Source organism: Triticum dicoccoides, chromosome 6A (genome assembly GCF_002162155.2).
Source record: "Triticum dicoccoides isolate Atlit2015 ecotype Zavitan chromosome 6A, WEW_v2.0, whole genome shotgun sequence".
NCBI classification, from domain to species: domain Eukaryota; kingdom Viridiplantae; phylum Streptophyta; class Magnoliopsida; order Poales; family Poaceae; genus Triticum; species Triticum dicoccoides.
Window position 1 is genome coordinate 597,112,964 of NC_041390.1, and position 19,622 is coordinate 597,132,585.

At 44.1% G+C, this 19,622-nt stretch overlaps 1 protein-coding gene across 1 annotated transcript; it reads right to left on the reverse strand.

Moving 5' to 3' along the window:
* Positions 1–764: 764 nt before the first annotated feature.
* LOC119318280 (vacuolar protein-sorting-associated protein 33 homolog) lies at positions 765–17,457 on the reverse strand. The gene is made up of 23 exons (XM_037592805.1): positions 17,162–17,457; positions 16,476–16,544; positions 16,350–16,389; positions 16,187–16,267; positions 15,782–15,976; positions 14,276–14,386; positions 14,136–14,201; positions 13,730–13,837; positions 13,601–13,645; positions 13,364–13,420; positions 11,709–11,803; positions 11,337–11,388; positions 11,144–11,203; positions 9,456–9,518; positions 9,280–9,386; positions 4,203–4,325; positions 3,976–4,057; positions 3,767–3,837; positions 3,123–3,203; positions 2,472–2,529; positions 2,321–2,385; positions 1,590–1,677; positions 765–1,245 (listed from the first exon to the last, which is right to left on the reverse strand). Exons 2-23 carry the CDS (start codon positions 16,526–16,528, stop codon positions 1,144–1,146), a joined length of 1,803 nt encoding a protein of 600 aa, XP_037448702.1. The 5' UTR covers positions 16,529–16,544; positions 17,162–17,457; the 3' UTR covers positions 765–1,143.
* Between the last annotated feature and the right edge of the window lie 2,165 nt (positions 17,458–19,622).

Sequence of the window (19,622 nt, forward strand, 5' to 3'; positions counted from 1 at the left end):
ATTTTCTGGGACAGAAGTGCGAACGTACGCTCTTGCTAGGTCAAGCTTTGTACGTGACTGGGCTGCTTTTTTTGAGGTAACGTATTGGGCTGCTCTTATTTATTTTTTGGTTATGTATATAATTTATTTATTTTGATAACTATGGGGCTGCTCTTATTAGTTTTCTGCTCTCATTTAGATGGGTTGGGCTCAGACCAGCCTCTAAGTTTCACCTCCATGTCGTCAAGCTGCGGTGAAGATTGGTGCAAGGCATGAGGAGCGAGGGTCGGGAGAGAGCGCCGTTGGTCGTCCAGGCTTCCAGAAGAATTATCGATATTATGCTGATAATCTCAAATGTCTAGTCGCTTTGAGCATGTGAAGTCCACCATCCAGTGTAGCAGAAGATAAATCAAGCGTTGACGTGCTAGACCAACTGAGGTGTTTGGCCCCAACTGTCCCTGCCTGCACCAGAAATTCAGCATAATTTGTGCCTCAACTTTCTAAAGCACCTTTTCCTCTGGCATCCATGACAAGCTCGATTCGATCAATCAGACCAATGTAGCTGTCCAGTAACCTGTGAGCAGACAACTGCAAACTGCAAAAGGTTTCACCATAGTTGGCATAGTTTGCAAACTGATGACAAGCCGCTCACAAACTATGCCAACTACATTTCCAAGTATAATCGGCATAGAGGAGAGAGCTAGCTTTGGTGAGCAGAACACCACCAATCTCCTACAGGCCCATTTTACAGAGCGGACACTTCGCCGAACCCAGAGCCGCTCACAAACCAAAACAGACGCAGAGTTGGCATTGCCGCACAGAAAAAACTGAACATACCTGTCACACCACTTGATGTACAAGGTGAAAGCAGAACAGAGTTAGAAATGAAGGTGTGTATTTCGAGAATATACATGAAAAAACATAATGCTGAACTTCCATCCAGCACCAAGGAAGGAACTAGCGCGGCTGTGTCTGTACAGGAGATATCGATGTACATGCGCTATCTGACGAGAAAACCAAGGCTGATGAACGCAAGAGCGCAAGCAATAGCATTTCCGGTGGCAGAATAGAAGTAGCCTAGAACTGAACCAAGGAAAATCCCATCTTGGGCTCGGGTGTGCGCTGCTTTGTACAATCAAAAAGGGGTGTGCACAGAAAAGACAACTAAATCATTCCCTCTTTGCTGCTGGCTATAATTGGTCTCAGTAATGTGTTGCCAGTGATAACCTTTGTTGTTGCAACCAGGAAGTCATAGCCCATTCCTTCCTGCAGTAGACAAGAGACAGGACATGGCAAGTAAGAAACTCGAGTCTATGGCAGGACTTTCCTGAAATAAACTGTAGTGTGATACTGTAATGTCGAGCTGCAAGCAAAACCTCATCTACAGAGTCAAACTCAGACTCCCAACAATCACTTTGAGAAAACATTAAAGAGAACTAGACATGAAAAATAGTGAAAACAATGGATGAAGTAGAAAGGAACTGGAGCAAACTCTTTCCATTTTTATTTTCCAAATTTGGAACTCCAAAATGTACCAAATTTGTAGCATTTTGGAGTCCATTTCCTATTCACATCTGAAGGAAAATGGAAATCAATTTGCACATACATACCTGTGCACTAAGAAATCGAAGCGCAGCAATCTCAGCAGATGTTACACCACCAATAAATACAACCAGAACCAGGGAGCGATGACCAACCCTAGAACAAACAGACAATTATAACAAATCCAGGGGAAGAAAAACTTGGTGATGACACTGCTATCAAGCACAATAGGGGAAAACCATCTAGTTAAACCAGTCATACGGTTCTGGCGACAAACAACTTCGATTAACAAAACAGTGCAATTCTTGGCTTCTCCAGGGGACAAAAGTGGGGATGCAATGTCAAATGATAGTATTAATAGTACTAATCTTCTTTGTCTTTTTCACCTTGGTTTCATGTCCCCCTAGTTTTACTCTTCACGTCCTCCCCTGGACTCTACATATAATCTCTTCTCCAAGATCTGTTACTTTATGATCACACACCCTCAGTCCTCACATGTCACAAGGTCTAATGGCCCAAAAAAGTCGAACTAAGCTCATACAGCAGACATATCATATAACTTAGGATCAAACCATGTGGAGAACACCACAATTTTGACAGTCTAACTCTCGACACATGATAAATACTTGCTCGGTAAGATCATGAAATAACATGGGAACTGGTATATCAGATCAACAGACAATGCTGGCACCTATTATTCAAGCAAGTTATGAAGCAAACATGATTGGGGTAACCAGACCCTTTCCATTTCTAGTATTCATAAAATGTGGCAACAACAGTTCACATCAAGGTAATTTACCTGTCGGTACTCTGTTGTGACCCGGAACCTGGTAGTAATTCTGACGAACTAATGGTTGAGACACCCTATATGAGTAAACTGGATCAGTATCTTAAGAAAAAACATTCGATATCCCCAAAAGTGAAATTCAATATAGACAATATTTGCTCACTCTTTTCAAATCCATATGAGGACCTGGCAATAATTTCAACAGTTCTTCAATAGATCGCCTGCACAATGGTACACAAATTGATATTGGAAAAAACATCTTAACCTGCGGCAGCTTCTAACCCTTCAATACTGTTTTTTCAAGCAAACAACTTGCTCAACATAACATCATAGATAAGGAAGTCGATACGACTTGTTATAAGGGAGGAGTCATACACAGATGAATCAAACAAATTGGCACTGCCAACTCTTTTGCTACGATGTATTACGAAACAAGTAATTAACGAGCTCCCCAAAACTACATTCCATAAGGAATGAATAAGTATGCTTATAAGAAAAATGGAAGTTCATTCGTGTTGTGGAGAACATCATTAGAGAACGATACAGGCGCAAAGAAGGGATGCCATTATTTCTCACCGTGTATAAAGTTCTGTTACAGCTAAAAGTGCAGAAAAAGGGAAGTTCATAAATAATGCCTACTTTCTGTAACTCAGAGCACACTAGAGATGTTTGCCAGGGTTCTCGGTTTGATTTTTTAGCTTATTTTCTCCAAAAAGGATCTATCTCTAGGGAAATTAAACATATTTTCTCATGCAAACTACATTCTAACTAGCATTAACATATTTTTTAAAATAAACTGATTGGATATACTTACCATCCAGACCTCACTGCATGCTGAACCAGGCGAATACTAAGAGGTGCATATCCAGCAAAGATGTATGCTATATCATCAGGGCTGAGATTGAAAACAGGAACATTTTAGTGATAGTTGTTATCATGACCAAGATAACTTGCGATCACAGTTAAGTATGGAAACTTAGTAACAAATGCACAACAGGCAGAAGAATGAATGTTCCCAGAAGTGTTATGAATATTTTCCATAACATGGTGAGGGAAAATGAACAACACTTCAACATATTCAAACACACACAAAAAATACACCAAACAAGTTTCAACAAAGCATATGGCATGAACCTTCATTGGAAATATGGAATTTAGCATTTTTATTCATTCATACAAATTTTATTTATTGAAGCAACTAAAAATGAGAAAATTCTTTTGCATCTCACAACAGCTCAAGACTCCAAAAACATCAGTTAGAGCCAAAGTCATTTGCAGATCAGTATGGGTACTTTTTAAGAACATAATTAGCCAGTTATGAAAATAAACAAAAAAATACATTAATAAACTACACCTTCTGAAAGATGAAAAATTTGTGGAGATTAATTCAGCATAAAGTTTTATAAGTGAAACTTGAAAGACAAGCCAAAGTAAGTCTGAAGTTTACGCAGTTAATACTTTTCAGGATCCTTTATATCAACTATAAGCTGGAGAGCTCTACTAATAACAGGCCAATTAGTCCTCGATTCCTGCACAACATGATAGTATATTATAGAAACTGATGCGAGAGGAACTGGAATAAATAACAAGATAAAACACCATTGAGGAGCCACTTAAGGATCTGAAACAAGAAGAAAACCAAGTTGAGAGAAGCTACTTTGACTAACCTGCCTTTTAACAAGGCCAGCTTTTTCCAGATTGTATAACAAGGGCATATGCTCAAAGCCATAACTGTGCAGTATTTCCCGCCTAGAAAAAGTAGAAACATGAATCAAGACTATAACATACATTTTGTATGTTGCAAATTTGTAAAGTGAAAATATACATGGAGTTTTAACACAAAGTATCATGAAATCCCAGAAATACAGTGATTTATAAAGAAATATAAGAATACCTCAAGTAGTCAAAATTCTTCTTCGGCAACCCAGCATTTGTAAGGGAAAATAACACTAGAAGGCGAAGTACAGTTTCAATAGGCTCTTGCTTCTGTATAATCTCCTCAATGTACTCGTAACACCTGGGCATGGTTAGCTTAGTTTAATATTTCAACACAGATCAGAGGAAACTGATTGACAGCAGCTTGATATCCTAAAAGCCAAAAACAAGGGAGTGGATTGCACAAAATATTTTTGGGGAAACTTTCCATTGCCACTGGCAAATATTGAATCTTCTATCGGACCTATATTATTTTGGCATTAGACATGAAAAAAATTGCTGTTTCATACCAGTATGGCAATTGGTAGGCTAAAACAGTACCCATTAGCATTTTTCCGTTTTGTACCCTTCACATGTTAGTAAATCAGGAAATGACAGCATACAGTCATCTAAGTTACTAGACCGACAGACACATGGAATCACAACAAAGCAACAAGCTAAGGTTTGAGCCCAAGAAAGCACGAGAAATCCATGTAGAAAATCAATGAAGAACTTCCACCCTTTAGAAGGCAAGAAAGGATAGTTCACACCTCCGAAAAGGTTCCCACCTCCATTCCCCTCCCACCACCACATGGCCGAACAGGTTTAACCCTATGACGTGTGCATCCCAGCATACAATAGCTCATCCAAAGCACAGGCATACCACTACCCAGCAGAATCAGCGAGAATGCATGAATTGTTTATATTTTCAAACTAAAAAGAACATGGGAACAGTCTGATAGGCCATAGGGATAAAATGTGTGCTACTCCTAGAAACTAGATATACAAAGTTCCAATAGCACCGTCTGCCACCAAGGAGCAGCTGCTGGTGGCATGGAGGGCCATTTTGTGTGGCGGTCAGAAACTTGAGCACAGACACCACAGTTCCCAGCATGCAGGACTCAAGGAAGCCTGGACAGTTTGCACATGGAGGAGCACCAAGGTAAGGCGGATGTGGGAGGAGTAAAGGATGTTGCAGCTATGGCAGTGGCCCAAAGACAAAGGATGTTGCAGCTTGCAGATTGGTTCATTGCTTCCTTTCTTCAGATTTAGACCTGACCATCACGGCAAGGACAGGGGATCACCAAGTTTGAATCCTTGCTCTCTTCTACTGCTTCAGTGGAGTTCACCAGCTGAGCCCAGGCAGCCGCCCAGGCTGGCCGAGCCATGGCTCCGCCAATGACCCTAGCCTCTTTCTCGTCTCGTCCGCTCGCTGCTGCCACCGAGAGCAACGGAGCTTCTCGCGCCCCTCGAACATGTCGTCGCCCAAGGGCTGCCCCGGATGGCTAGTGGTGGTCAGTGACGGGTGTATCTTGGCAAGGGTGCAGCAGCGGCAGGTGGCTCCACCGGAGGTGGTGTGTGCTGTACCCCCCCCCCCCACCCCACCCCTTGGCCCACCCAAGGTGGCAGCATGGGGGTCAAGGCTGTGCACAGCTGGTGATGCGGTCAGCGGTGTCCCTCATACAGCTCCCCTCTCCCCTGTGAGCTAGGTGCGAGCGCCCGCGCATTGAGGCCGCGCGCATTCCAAATCGCAATCTTTAGGCCGTGATCCATAGGGACTAGATCGATGGGAAAGATTGCCGAAGCATGACCAAGTCTCGCAGGCAACGTCAACGCCTGCCGAGACGATCGGCGGGGAGGCCAGGCAGGCTGGGACTCACGGTCGACAAGGGCCGCAATGGCCATGAGCACCACGAGCAGGATGGGCGCAGCAAACATGCCATCATAGGCCCTCACCTCTGCGGCCATGATGTTCTGGTTTGTCCCTACAATCCCCCAGCGTGCACAGTCTTTGGACCTGTGCTCTTCTCTCCGTTGTAGGTGGCGCTGTGATTGGCGATGCAGCAGATGCCGAGCGGCTGCGGCGAGGAGCAAGGTTCAGAGGACAATGTGGCCTCTTCCCGGGGGTCGGCAGGGTCGCATTTAGGTTCCTGGTGGCAGCTGAGAGGAACACACCCAGCGTCCACGATTGGGGAGCAGCAGCACGGCCTCTGGATCGTCGCATCGTCATTGTGAGCGGCGGTGAGGCGTATCGGCTGGGAGCAGGCTGAAAGGAGGCGTGGTCGTCAATCGCTGGCTTCAGCGTGCCTGGCAGACCAGCAACAGTCCTTGGCGGTATGGATTGGGCCAAGGGCCTCTGTAGGATCTCAACGCGAGCCCGCTGGGCCGTGGACAACAGCTGCAGCCCAGGGTTGGCGGAGAACTGGCGCCAAGGGTGTACTACGCACCCCTGTCCTTCGAGGACCCTGCGGACCGGTCAGCGGAAGAGCCAAGCCCCGCGCCAGGTGCTAACTGCTTTGTCCCGACAAGAGATCACTGTTGGCTAGATGTACTGGCTCTTCAGGCTGGGTGTCTAGGATCTCGCTCAAAGCGTCCAGACCCTGACAAGCCCTAGGATCAGACGAGCCAAGCCTGGACCCAGCAGAATCATCCTCATGCGTGCAAGACCACAACGAGTTCAAAATTCTGGATGGTTCGGGTGGGTCTGCAGCCAATGTGGGACTGCCACCCAGCGCCAACAATGGACACAGATCCTGTCGGACCACCGCCTGTTGCCCGAGCAGCTTTGGGGGCCTGGTCCACAACCAAGGACTGATTTTTCTTCCTTTTACTCTTTCCTTTTCTGGCACGAAGACGAGATTGGCAGGGCCCGCATTAGCCCGGCCATGGCATCATCTCCTTCCTCGCAGAAGGTATAGACAGTGGCACCGCCACACGCGAGGGGCAGGCCATGCGGAAGCGACAGCCACCCCATCTGCACGGACAACACGGTTTCCAGCACACCAGCCCAGGGCGTCCATGACCATGCCATCCACGCGTCCAGTGGGCTGCGCATCGATGCGGCGGCGTTTGCTGCCACGGCATCGCGCACGTCCAGGTTCAGAGCCATGGCCAAGGCCACTGCCGGCGCTAGCGCCACCGTCGCGATCAGGGTCAGTGTCAAGGGGGTGCCAAGGGGCAAAGCCTGTCAACCTCCGCGCGGACAAGCGTAATGGAGATGGGGTACGTGAGCGCCCTGACGGTGGCGCGCTAGAGCCGACACGGGAGGTGATCTGCTCGACAATCTCAAGAGTAGCGGTGCGGCAAATGAGCAGGGTCGTGCGAGCGCCCCGACAGCCGAAATGTGGCAAGGTCTGCCCGGGAACGCGTGTGGGGGTGGAGACGCTCAATCCAGCGGCTCTCTCCAAGGATGTGCTCGGCCGTTGAAAGGTGCCATGCTTCGGCGGGGATGCCGCAGAGCTCGAGCTCGAGCTCGACGCGGTATTGAAACTCGCTTGAGACGGCATGGGCGAGCTCGCTCCAAGGATGAAGCGAGAGATAGAAGTGTGGGTTGCGAATGAAGTGGTCACCGTCGAGGCGGTTCTTGGTGAGCTAGGAGCTGAAGAGGATTAAGAAGTCCTCGAGGTGGTGGGTGTGGACGGTGAAGTCGCCATCAACAAGCTCGAAGGCGTTGAACAGCACCTATGTGACATCTACGACAGACACGTGGTCTAGTGCCGGTGATGGAGGCCACCATCGCGCGAGCGAGAACCTCCTCCGCTTCCTCCATCTCAACGGTGCATGACATGATGATCCGTGCTAGCTCGGCGGAGCGCGCAGCGGTCGCAAGCGCTACCGGAGTTGCAGGAGGAGGCGGGGGCCGGGGGCGGCCTGGCGACGAGGGACCTTTGGAGCAGCGAGGCTCGCGCGGCCAGGAGCAGCATGGAGCTGTCCCTGGGGCAGGAGCGGGAGTTGTGGCCGGAGACAAGGCAGCGTCGACACTTGATGTCGTTGGTGCAGTCACGCAGACGGTGGCGATGGTCGAGGCAACAAAAGCACAACCCTGGGACATCCTCCGGCGAGGGGTTGCGCTGGCGATGCGGGGGAGGGCTGGGCGCAGCGATCTGGCGTGGATGGCAGCGTCGGTTCCTGCGACGTGACTGCTGCCATCCATGGCGCCATCAGAGACGTGGTGAACCTCAGAGCGAGGTCCTAGGCGAGTCTTGGCAGACAGCTGGGAGGGTGCCGCCATGGGACCTGAGGCGTCAGAGCGGCTGGGGTGGCTGGAGGGGTGCGGGCGACGTCGCTCTACGAGCGCGTGGAGGACTCGCTCTCCGAATCAAGCCAACAGTCACCAGAGACACAGTCGTCGAATGGGGTTGCTCGACGGTCAACGAAGTCAGCACCAAGGGCAACATGGCGGGGAAGGGGGCTGGGAGGAGGGGAGGGCTGTCGGCGGGGGTCGACGGCGGCAAGGTTGGAGGGCTAGGATAGGCTAGAGGGAGGGGGCAGGGAGCAGGTGCGGGAGACATCATCCCTCCAGAGGCTAGTGCTCAAGGGCAGGGTTGTTCTGCCCTCAACCTAGGATGTTCACTAATTTTCTTTCATCTTTTTGCACCCCGCACCTCCTCGGAGGATTGCGGCTGAACTTCTACCTTTTCAATGAAAAGAAACGCAAAGGACCTTTGCGGGTCCTTTGCGTTTTCACGAAAAAAAAGGGAGGCGTTGTGTTTTAATTAGTCAAGTCCAAAGTTTGTGTCTCTCGTCTCAAGAATACTACTCTTTTTCAACCCAGCTGAGCAGTCAATGCTGCCATCATAACACATATAGCGAACATAGAAGCTTCCACAGTGGCAAGTAAGAGAATTGCCCCTCTTTCCATTATACAGCTTGCTAAGCAGCTAGAAATATCCATGCAAAGCCACATGGCAAAATCACCGCAACACCCGACAATAAGAGGTTATTTGATCTGATCCAAAAGTTTAGATGGTAGAATACATGGTTAGGAAGCTAAGGGAGTTAAAGTGACCAGCCTGAAACTTCAGGGTGCAAAATTGATTATTCAATAGAAGCAAGCATAAAGAAAATAAAGCGTTAATAAATAATACTCCCTCTGTCCCATAATATAAGATCTTAGTACATCCAATATATGAGTATATTGGATGTACTAAGATCTTATATTATGGGACGGAAGGAGTAGAACTCAAGAAGCATTGAATTGCGAGGGAGGAATAAACTATAACAAATGCACAGAAAGTAACTCAAAGAAAACTGAGAAGTTTCTAAAACAAACTCACGTTTCATAGGTCTGCGCCTCCAGTATTATTTGCTCAATCTCTACTCGGGCATGAAATGCGGGTTTTGCCGCAAATGATTGCAAATGTTGTGCCAAGTTAACATGCCTCTGAATCATACAATGTGTCATAATTAGTGGAAGCAGAGGTAAACAAACTTAGGTATTTAAGTAACTCACAGCTATCTCCGGTAGCGAGTGTAACCTCTTCACAAAATCCTTCAGCTCAGAAACCGACTGTGTCTGTTTATGAAAAATATTTAGATAACTTCCATTCAAGCAACAAAGAAACCAACTGGAATACACATGCAGATACTTTGGATGCTAAACAGCAAATTCCCTAGTGGGATATCCAAAGTATGTAGTTCTCATAAAAAGGGACAAACTTATAATTTTATCCTAACACTTGTGTTCATCACTCCTTACCCCAAATGTAACATCAAAAGCCAGCAGCATCTCCCAATACAACAATTCAAATTTTGACAAATCATTCCATCAAGTATACGTGAGACATGTCCTCCGAATATCCAAATCGAACAGTTCAAATTTTGACCAAACATTATGTGAAGTACACGCGAGACGTGTTCTCTGAATTTCCACATCAAAAATATATCGAGTGAAGATGAAAGAGCTGCCAAACGGGCAATATATGATTCTGAAGTTAACAGTACAATATTTTCATATTGTACACGCTTAGTGGTCCTTTTTCTTCTTCAAAACTGTCACATCAGATAGTTCAATTCATGCCAATGTAATCATATTTACACTACGAAAACATATCGTTCGAAATGGATACGGACTCTTGTTCTGAATATGATAACGGACAGAATCATTAACCATATTTCAAAATAACTGCAGCGACAGCAACCTGTCAATGCAAACACCAACAACAAAAATGATGTCTAACTCTAAAAAAAAGTTAGAAAATGGAAGCTTTTATTACCCCTGACCTCTGCATCCTAAGATGCATATAACCAACAACCTTACTACATTGTTTATTACAAAGAATTCAAACTTTGATCTTGCCAAAAAGAGGGTAAGATCAAAAATATAGACTGACTAAGATGAACTCTCAAACTATGACCCTATATAACAAAACAATTCCATGTCAGCCCAGTATGTCAAAAAAATCAATCATAAAGTGGTTATTTATACAAACAGGGATTCAGTCAAATTTCTCAAAGAAAATCAGCTGAAGATGGTGCTCCTTATACACTAACATCATATTCGGAACCTTTTTATTCAACAGTATTGTGAAGGATTCTAGATAAGCCTATCCATCCTAGTCAGCATATTAACACCATCGTATACATGAGACACATACTGAAGGCAATTGACTCCAGGCACCGGTGATTGAACTATGCTATAGCATTTTCAGGCACCATAAGAAGGGAGGCACACTAACACCTATGACCGCTATACCAGATCTAACGAGTCACTAAGCAGGAGTAAGCATGATGCTGGAGCTGAATTGAAAATAGAAAATACGACGACATGTAATCCACCTTAGAATCTCAAATACTGAAACACGCAAAGTAGATGCCCATAGTGAACCAAGGTGGGAACTGATCGTGGATGAATAACTCTGGTGGGGGCACACGCGGAGGTGGCAGACCGCACGCAAAGAGGTTAGCATGGTGGATGGGCTAGGGGTTGCTTCGCTCTTAATATCATGCTAGCTTTCGGGGAAGAGAAGTTATCACAGCTATATGCATTGTATTGTATTCAGCATAGTTAAAGTTATAAGAGTCACGGACCACATGGACCTAACCTGGGTGGACCTAGTCGACATTCATGACAGATATTAAAAGATAATACATACCAAGAATACACAACATGATGCAAAACTCTTTAGTTCTTACACTTACATTCGTTGATTTTACTTCTGCATAATCTTGCTGAATAGACGTTGCCTTTTGGCGGACGACCTGCAGTCAAAACAATTTGCAATGACCAGAACACGATATTATTTATGGCCGCTTGCATAACAACCAGAACAACAACATTAGTGCAAAGCTCATTCACACAAGATATACAAGAGGTAAAGCCAGTGGAGTGAACCTGAACTACAACATGCAAGTTGAGGTCTCGAATCTCCTTGTACAACTTATCACTGAAAAGAGATCAGCGACATAAATTTATAGCTCCAAATCCATGCATGCTTATGTACATAGGAGCATTGCACACACATAACTTGCAATCTAAGAAGGTTCGAAAATGTATTTGTACATATGCAAAATCTGAGTCTTCAGAAATGCACTACAAAATTAAAACCAATATTGTGGGATGTCAATGGCAATAATATACACATATAGAGGAAGCTTCCAAACAGCAAAGCAACAATTCTTGCACACACAAAATTGTTACACGCCACATCGTTATAACAATGTCCATTGTTTGTTTTCCAGATAGTACATACTAAGGATAGTTTACCTTGAATTGAGTGGAACCTTGACCTTTTTTCCATCTTGTTGAGCACCCATAATGCTGGCGTCAACTTCCACAGATCCATTATGAATTTCCAACATCTGTCGAATAAAACATAATCACACGATTCATTCAAAGCTACTTTAAATTTAGATTCGTAATGGAAATGCAGTGGCAGGATGGTAGAAATTCAGTTCATTTTGGTTGCATTGATTTAGGCAATAAACATCACACCACTGCCATTCATGCAGCGGATACACCTGAGTTAATGTTACTCCAGAATCATACAAACAATACTGATAAAACCGAGACCGACCTAGCCAATGAGCTAAAATCTTAAGCAACACCCTGCTGCAAAGACGAGTATAAGTATGCAGCTGCATAGGCGTTTCCACTTGGTCTAAGATTAACGAGTTCACCATTTACCAAAATATCATTGCACCCTGCTCGTTCTAACACAATAAAACTAGTATGATCACTGCTACCATTGCAATGCACATAACCTAGCAAACTAGGAGGGTAAAAGAGTAAACAGGGATACTGTCTACCTGCATTTCACATCTCCTGTTCAAGACAACAATCCAAAGCAAGGTGGACATTACTTAAAAGCAAGATATTATCACAGTTAGTTCAGTCAGGATACGACATTCTGCATGCAGCTCAACTCCAGTAGCCATCTGGATAGACCAATATTAAATGACAAATCAGTCATTCGATTAGGACAACAATGTGTATGACCCCCTCCATCCAGGGTAGATGTTTCTGGCAACAGTTCAGTATACACCTTTGACCACATTATTCCAAAAATCATTTGATACAGAAATCCACCAACAAAGGCCAGTCTAAAATGTCAAATTCACAGCAGTTTGACTGCATACACTTTAAAATGACATCTATTTTGGAACTAGGGTAGCAAACATGAAGGCTCAAGGAAACATTACCAAGTAAGAACCAGAGTTTTAGGTGGCCTTTGGTGGCATCCTGTGATTTCCATCTGCAACTCTATGGTTTTTAAAATTTACTACACATCATTGGTAGAGATTAGGGAGGTGTGGACCTTGGGACTACAGCCGGACGGCTGCGACACTAGGGTGGATGGCAACAGCCGTATGTATCAGCTAGTGTAGATAGCTATCGCACAGTTATGCATAGAGTAGATAGTTATCAAATAGAGATTGAGTTTGTTATTTGTTAGTATATACCAGCAGCCAGGTCTGATTCCCGTCCAAACAATGAGAAATCAATCTATTCCTTCCCAAATGTATCTCCCACCTATGATCTAATCGCTTCCCCAATCAGGCTGACTCCATTCGAACACCCTCCCGGCGGTGTTTACCCCGTTGTGTACTGTGGTTCACAACATACATACTGTTGAATTCATTACAAGGCCTACACTGCTGCACGCATGATCTGGTGGAGGAGCCACAACAAAGACAGAAGCGGCAATAAAAATGTCTTATTTTGACTGGCAAGGAACACAAACTGTGTGGTGTTTCACATCAACCCCAACTTAAGAGAAAGCAATACTAGAAAGCCAGGAACATGCTAGCTCGGAGAGTCATACGTTCACATGTTATCAATCAAGATTCAACAGAGAAAGCTAATAGTTCAAACACTTGTGACTTATAAGTAATGCCAGTATCAAAAACTTCATGGCCTACCTCGTCTAATAGACCTTCATACGTTAGCTGAGAGCACATTGGTGTCACCATATCCACCTGAATGAATAAAAGATGAATTCCAGAAAAGCAGAAGACATCAAAAGAAAATATATCACACATTCACACCTAAGATCACTATAATTTATACAAAACTTTGATCACTTAAAAAATAGTAAAAAGGTTCATATAAGCTGAGAAAAGCAAGAAATGATCACAAAGTGTACAACAGAAAATTACCTCTCTATCTAGCAAAATAACGGTGTCTATCTCTGGAATCCCCATCTAAAAGCACCACAAAGTAAAAATTAGGCAATCAGCTGAATTTAGAGATCTGAGTCATGAAAGGTTGAAATCAAATGGCATTACATTATCCATGCTGACCGGGTCTTCGAGTTGCATATGGTTCAGCAATTCTGCAGCTTTGGTTGATGCTACACCCTTGGCTCTAATATTGGGGATAACCCCGAAGGCAAACTGGAAAAGAAACATTATATGCGTAAGAGCAACACTTTATGAATTTGATGGAAGCCAGTTTCCCACATTGAAATAGGGTGAAAGACTTTCTGGTGAACGAAAGATTGTGTCAAAAAACTTGTGAGATTGCAGATGCAGAGTTGGTAAGTAATATGCAAACGTCAAGTATAGTGGTCGATCGTAACTTAGTCTATCCATAACAATATTTCAGCCATAAACTAATGAATCACAAATGGAGTAATCACTATTTCAAATACAAAACATTCCAAACACAGGAAGGGAAGACATACATACATACCTCTAACTTATGGATAGCTTTTGCAACATGCCAGACAGAACTTGTATCTCCTTCAATAAGGCATTCCTGAAAATCATAAATGCTCCAATGAGACTAATAAAATGTTAGAAAAACATGCTACACCAATTATGTAGCTGTACCTGCAAGGAATAGTCAAGCTCCAAAGAAAGGACATCCTCGTCCAAAGGAACTAGATACAAGGGATACTCTCCGATTGTCAACTTTTGATGAACTTTCTCTTCCTCCAGAATCTGTGTCAGCAAGAAAAAAAGAGAATTAAATTGAAGATGCCTTAGTGCAAAGAGAAATTTATGGAGTGGATTCCTGGATTCATGTGTCCTAGGCTCCTAGCTCACAAAATTCTGAGAACAATAGCTAAGCATGTGTTTGGGCATCCGCGAGTTAAGGGGAAGAAAAACTAATAAGATTACTACTATAACAAGGAAAATGTCTACCAATCATCAAAACAACAGGACAGTATAACTTTTTGGCACCTGAAAAGTATGTACGGGCTATGAATGATGTATTTGCCAATTTGTCAACATTTATTTATTCCTCAACGAATATTACAACTCGGAAAAAATCTATATTGAGTTATGATTTACAATTGTCTGTGCCATCCATAATCAGATGCTTGGTCATTAGCATTGCAGATACATGACAATTCAGGGGAGATTACAAAAGATAGGTTAGAATTTATTAATTTTACTATACATAAAGATAGTTAGCATTCCTGAATCCTCTTCTGGCTAGTCAAATTCGATACTCCTTTATAAATACCAAACAATGGTGACGAAGTTCAAGAGAAATTGAAATATGTTATCGCTAGTTTAGACGCTAGAAGATCATAGCCAGCATTATGACTTCGTGTAAATGCATAGCTAAAGCTTCTCAATTTTAATTGTCAAAACAACACAGCCAATGGGCCACGAACTAAAGTAAAAGGGTATCAGCTTTATATAACAGAAGCAGCAGGCAAGCTGAAATCCTTGAGAAGCTCATTCAGATTGTAAAGAAATATTCATATGAATAATCTGTAACAAAAGTTCCATCCTACGGTAACTACTGTATATGTCACTGGTATGGATAAAACTGTATTTGGGAAGAAATAATGCAAAGATTTATGGTGTTCAGATTGGAAAAACATTTCAGGCCTATCATCAGCAATGAAAAGAACACGTGTTCAGTTAATACCTGCCATGTCAACATTTTAGTACATAAGGTCGTATTCATTGGCATCATGTCTAATAAACCTGTTGGGCTAAGAACTACAGGAATACACTCGGGAAATGGGAATACTCTGAAGGACTGATTCCGTCTTGCCAAACTTCTAAAATCTAGTCAAATAAAGCATAACTATAATTATGATATCTGCTAGTGCAGATTTCACCCATACAAGATGGAATTCCATTCTTTCTGTGCAGTAGTAATGTATGAGATCACTCAATTCCACAGTACACACATGACATCCATACAGGACAATGGTGATTGTGTTTGAGTCATCTCTTATTGTAATGAGGTCTATAATTATTGAATTTCGCATGAGTCTCACAAATTATTCTACCATACTAGAATTATAAGTCCAAACACAATAATAGAACATGCATGTACATTAATGGAAATAAAATATACAGAAACCAAAATACCTTCTCACAGGCAACTATACGGCGTGGTACAAAATAGAGGTGGTATTCCCTCTGGAGCCCTTTGGATTCGTCATTCTTAATTTGATTAGCCACAAATTTCATGAAGTTCAGCTGGGAGCGAACAAGATACACCACTTTGGGGCATTCCGTCTGAAGAGGGTCAGCAGAGAGGATCCGCAGCTCCGTGCCATATTCCTAATCAACATAAAAAAAACATGTCTGAGCTATCCAAGTTGAAATAAAGAAAGTAACTGCAACGTGGCTTTACTCTTTTGTTTATGTATGAAAGGTATTTGAAGGAATATTCATGGCACATCCCCAAAGTTCAAATTATGTATTAAGATATTAGTTAGGGACATGAAATGTATCGCTTATTGGCAGCAAAACCAGAGTCTATCACCAAACCTTTAGCACCGAGGTCTGCAGGATCAGCGAGAGGGTACCCGCAAGCTTCGGATCAATGACCAGACACTTCTTCCCCCTAATCTGATACACAAGGAATGCAAAGTCTTCAATGTCAACAAAAGTACATAAGATGGCGACAGGGAGTGCAGGAGGAGAAACGCACACTCTTGATTATGCTGAGAAGTTCCTTCTGTGACTGCTCCCTGGATGCCAGGGTTAAAACAGATTAAGAACACAAGTCAAGATTTAGAGGAAGACACAGGAAGTGAGTAAGATCAGAATAAGAGACCTCAGGGCAGTAAGATTGAGCGCGGCGTTATCGAGGTTTGGAATCTGTGCCATTTGGCCCACTCAACACCTTCATATTTCACGAATAGATCAAAAAGATATTATTCTTAACACAAAGAAGCATGCATATGTGGGTAATTAGATAGCATATTGATAAACAGCGACTGTAGCAGAGTATAGGGGAAAACGGGGAATGAAAAAGTACTATTACACATGATGTTCGCAACTTATAGATGACATCCATTCTGCTCAATGAAGTGAAATAACTAACATCAAAACCATCCACTAATCCACTAACAGAACGTCCCAATGTAGCTATAGTCCACACAAAAAGAAGCAAACTACATAACTACCAAAGTTGGAACAAGTAACAGGGCTATGGGCCTATGGTTTGGAATAAGCGTTCCAAAGGCCAAAAACTTTAACTGCCCAGAGAATCTAAATTTCTTACGGAATATGAGCATAATCATATACTACTTATGAGGCTAATGTTCATTCACTTGGCATACACTTGACATGAATCCAAAATGCCTACATAAGATTTGCTAGCATGGCACGAGCGACGGTAAATCCATCATCCCAGATCCATCCCCAAATAAATCGCAGCACGCATCAAACCGCGAGATCGTCCAAATCGGGGAGCTAACCAGAGGCATGGGGCACGACACTTGAGAGAGGGAAGATCACCTGAGAGGGCCCTCGCTCCTCGATTCGGACCGCTGCTGCCGGTCGTCGCCTTCGCGGACGGCGGCGAGCTGGCGTCGTCCAGTCGACGGCGGCGAGGAGAGGAGAAGGCGGGGCGGGGACGGGGCCTCGCGGGAGGAGAGTAAGGAAGGGACGGGACGGGTGGTGGAGGACCTGCAGAGGGGCGGAGAGCGGCCGGCGGGTGGGAGCGCGGAGCTCCGGCGTCGGAGGGGCAGACGAGCGGGCGAAGGAAAGCCGGGCGGCGTGCGTTTTTCTTTTTCTTTTTTCTTTTCTTTTGGAGCGAAGCCGGTCGGAGTTTTCCCCTTTTTTTGACGGGGAGCCGATCGGAGTGTGTGCGTGCAGGGACCGAACCCAGCCCATAACATCCGTAAAGTCTACAATAAAAAAATAACCTACAGACAGCGGCAGCAAACTAGGCCCATTTGCCCAAATGCCCAATGCATAACAATCTAGCTTACGCACGTTCGTCTATCTATATCTAATTCAAACTAGGTACCAAATGAATCATCGAGTGACAGATACCTGGGACAAGGTGAAAGGGTGGATGAGCAAGTGCCTTTCAGCTTGTGGAAAGGATGTGTTAATCAAATCGGTAGCCCAAACTATCCCGGTCTATTCTATGTCTTGTTTTAAGTTGCCACGAGGTTTATGTGATCACATAAAATCTATTATCTGGAAATTTTGGTGGGGCTGCAAACAAGGAGAACGAAAGCCTGCATGGGTTTCTTGGGATATTATGACGCGACCAAAGCATTTGGGAGGCCTCGGTTTCAGAGATCTTGAACTGTTTAACTTGGCCCTGTTGGCACGCCAAGCTTGGAGATTACTACAAGAACCAACAAGCCTGAGCGCAAGGATTTTGAAAGCTGCGTATTCCCCGGAGGGAACAATTTTAGATGCAGTGATGGGCTCAAAACCATCACAGATTTGGCGTGCAATCATGGAGGGGCGTGATCTGTTAAAGCAAGGAATCATTCGCCGGATTGGCAATGACCAAACAACGGAGATTTGGGTTGATAACTGGATACCAAAAGAGATGACTCCACGACCGATAACTTCGCTCGTGGCCGATCCTCCCAGGTATGTTTCAGAGTTAATGCTACCGGCTACAGCATCTTGGAACGAAGAAGTAATCAGAAAGGTATTTCTACCGGTCGACGCCGAAGCTATTTTGAGGATACCAGTTTGCACACGCAACATAGAGGATTTCTGGGCTTGGTATCCGGAGAAGAAGGGAAATTTCACGGTAAGCTCGGCGTATAAATTCTTGCAACAAACAAAAATACAGAGGGAGGAATGGTTGAAAGGACGGGGCGGATCATCTAGGTTCGACAGAGACGAGAAATCATGGAGCATGCTGTGGAAAATCAAGGTTCCCTCACTACTAGGAAAAGGGCTATAGATAGGATTGACACTAATGGCGCACCAGGGAAGTAGTGCGCCACTACTATATACTAATGGCGCACCAGTTGGTGATGCGCCATTAGTGTGGAAGACACTAATGGCGCACCAGAAAACAGGTGCGCCACTAGTGATAATTTTTTTTTACATACAATCTAATGACGCATCCTATGTCTGGTGCGCCATTACTAGTTCTAAAGTAATGGCGCACCAGACAAGGAGTGCGCCAGTACTGAATTTTTTTATTCTTTTTTTTGCAAAACTACTAATGGCGCACCGCCTCACCGTGCGCCATTAGTAGTTTAAACTACTAATGGCGCACCCTGTAAAAGTGTGCAATTAGTATATATATATATATTACTTTTCTGCAAAACTACTAATGGCGCACCACCTGGTTACTAATGGCGCATGTGCAGGTGGTGCGCCATTAGTAACCTGGGACCCCAACAAGATATTTTGGACAGCCCCACACCTACCCACTCACTTTTCCCACTTCATTCCCTCCACCTCCTTCTCCAAGCTTTCGGCTGACTTCTCCTCCTCACCTCATTTTCACCATAGATTCATCAAAATTAAGTGGTGAAATTACCTTTTTTTGATAGGTAAGTAAGGGGAAAGCTATCTTCATGATGTAGATCTACTTTTTTTCTCCCTAGCTCGCTCCAACAACGTGCACATGCACTTTTCGTGGCCTAGCTAGATCTATGTATGTTTGTGGTGTTGCATGTGTTTGTGGTGTTGCATATATGTTTATGTTTGCAGGTACCGGTATTTGAAATGCGATAGTTGCTAATATTTTGCCGGAATGTTGATTCATTTCCGTTTCGGCAAGAATTTTGGCACTATACATTCTTTTTGGTCCTATTTTTAGGGAAGGTCATGCCAAATTTTTTCTTGGTTCTAAAATATCGTTTTGCTCTACCCCGCAGGCGACCATGGTCCGCACGATGACCGAAGGCATCGTGAATAGGTTTTTGAGCTCTGCGAAGGCCGAGATGCTTCAAAAGAACGAGACGGAGATAAGATGTCCGTGTCGAAGATG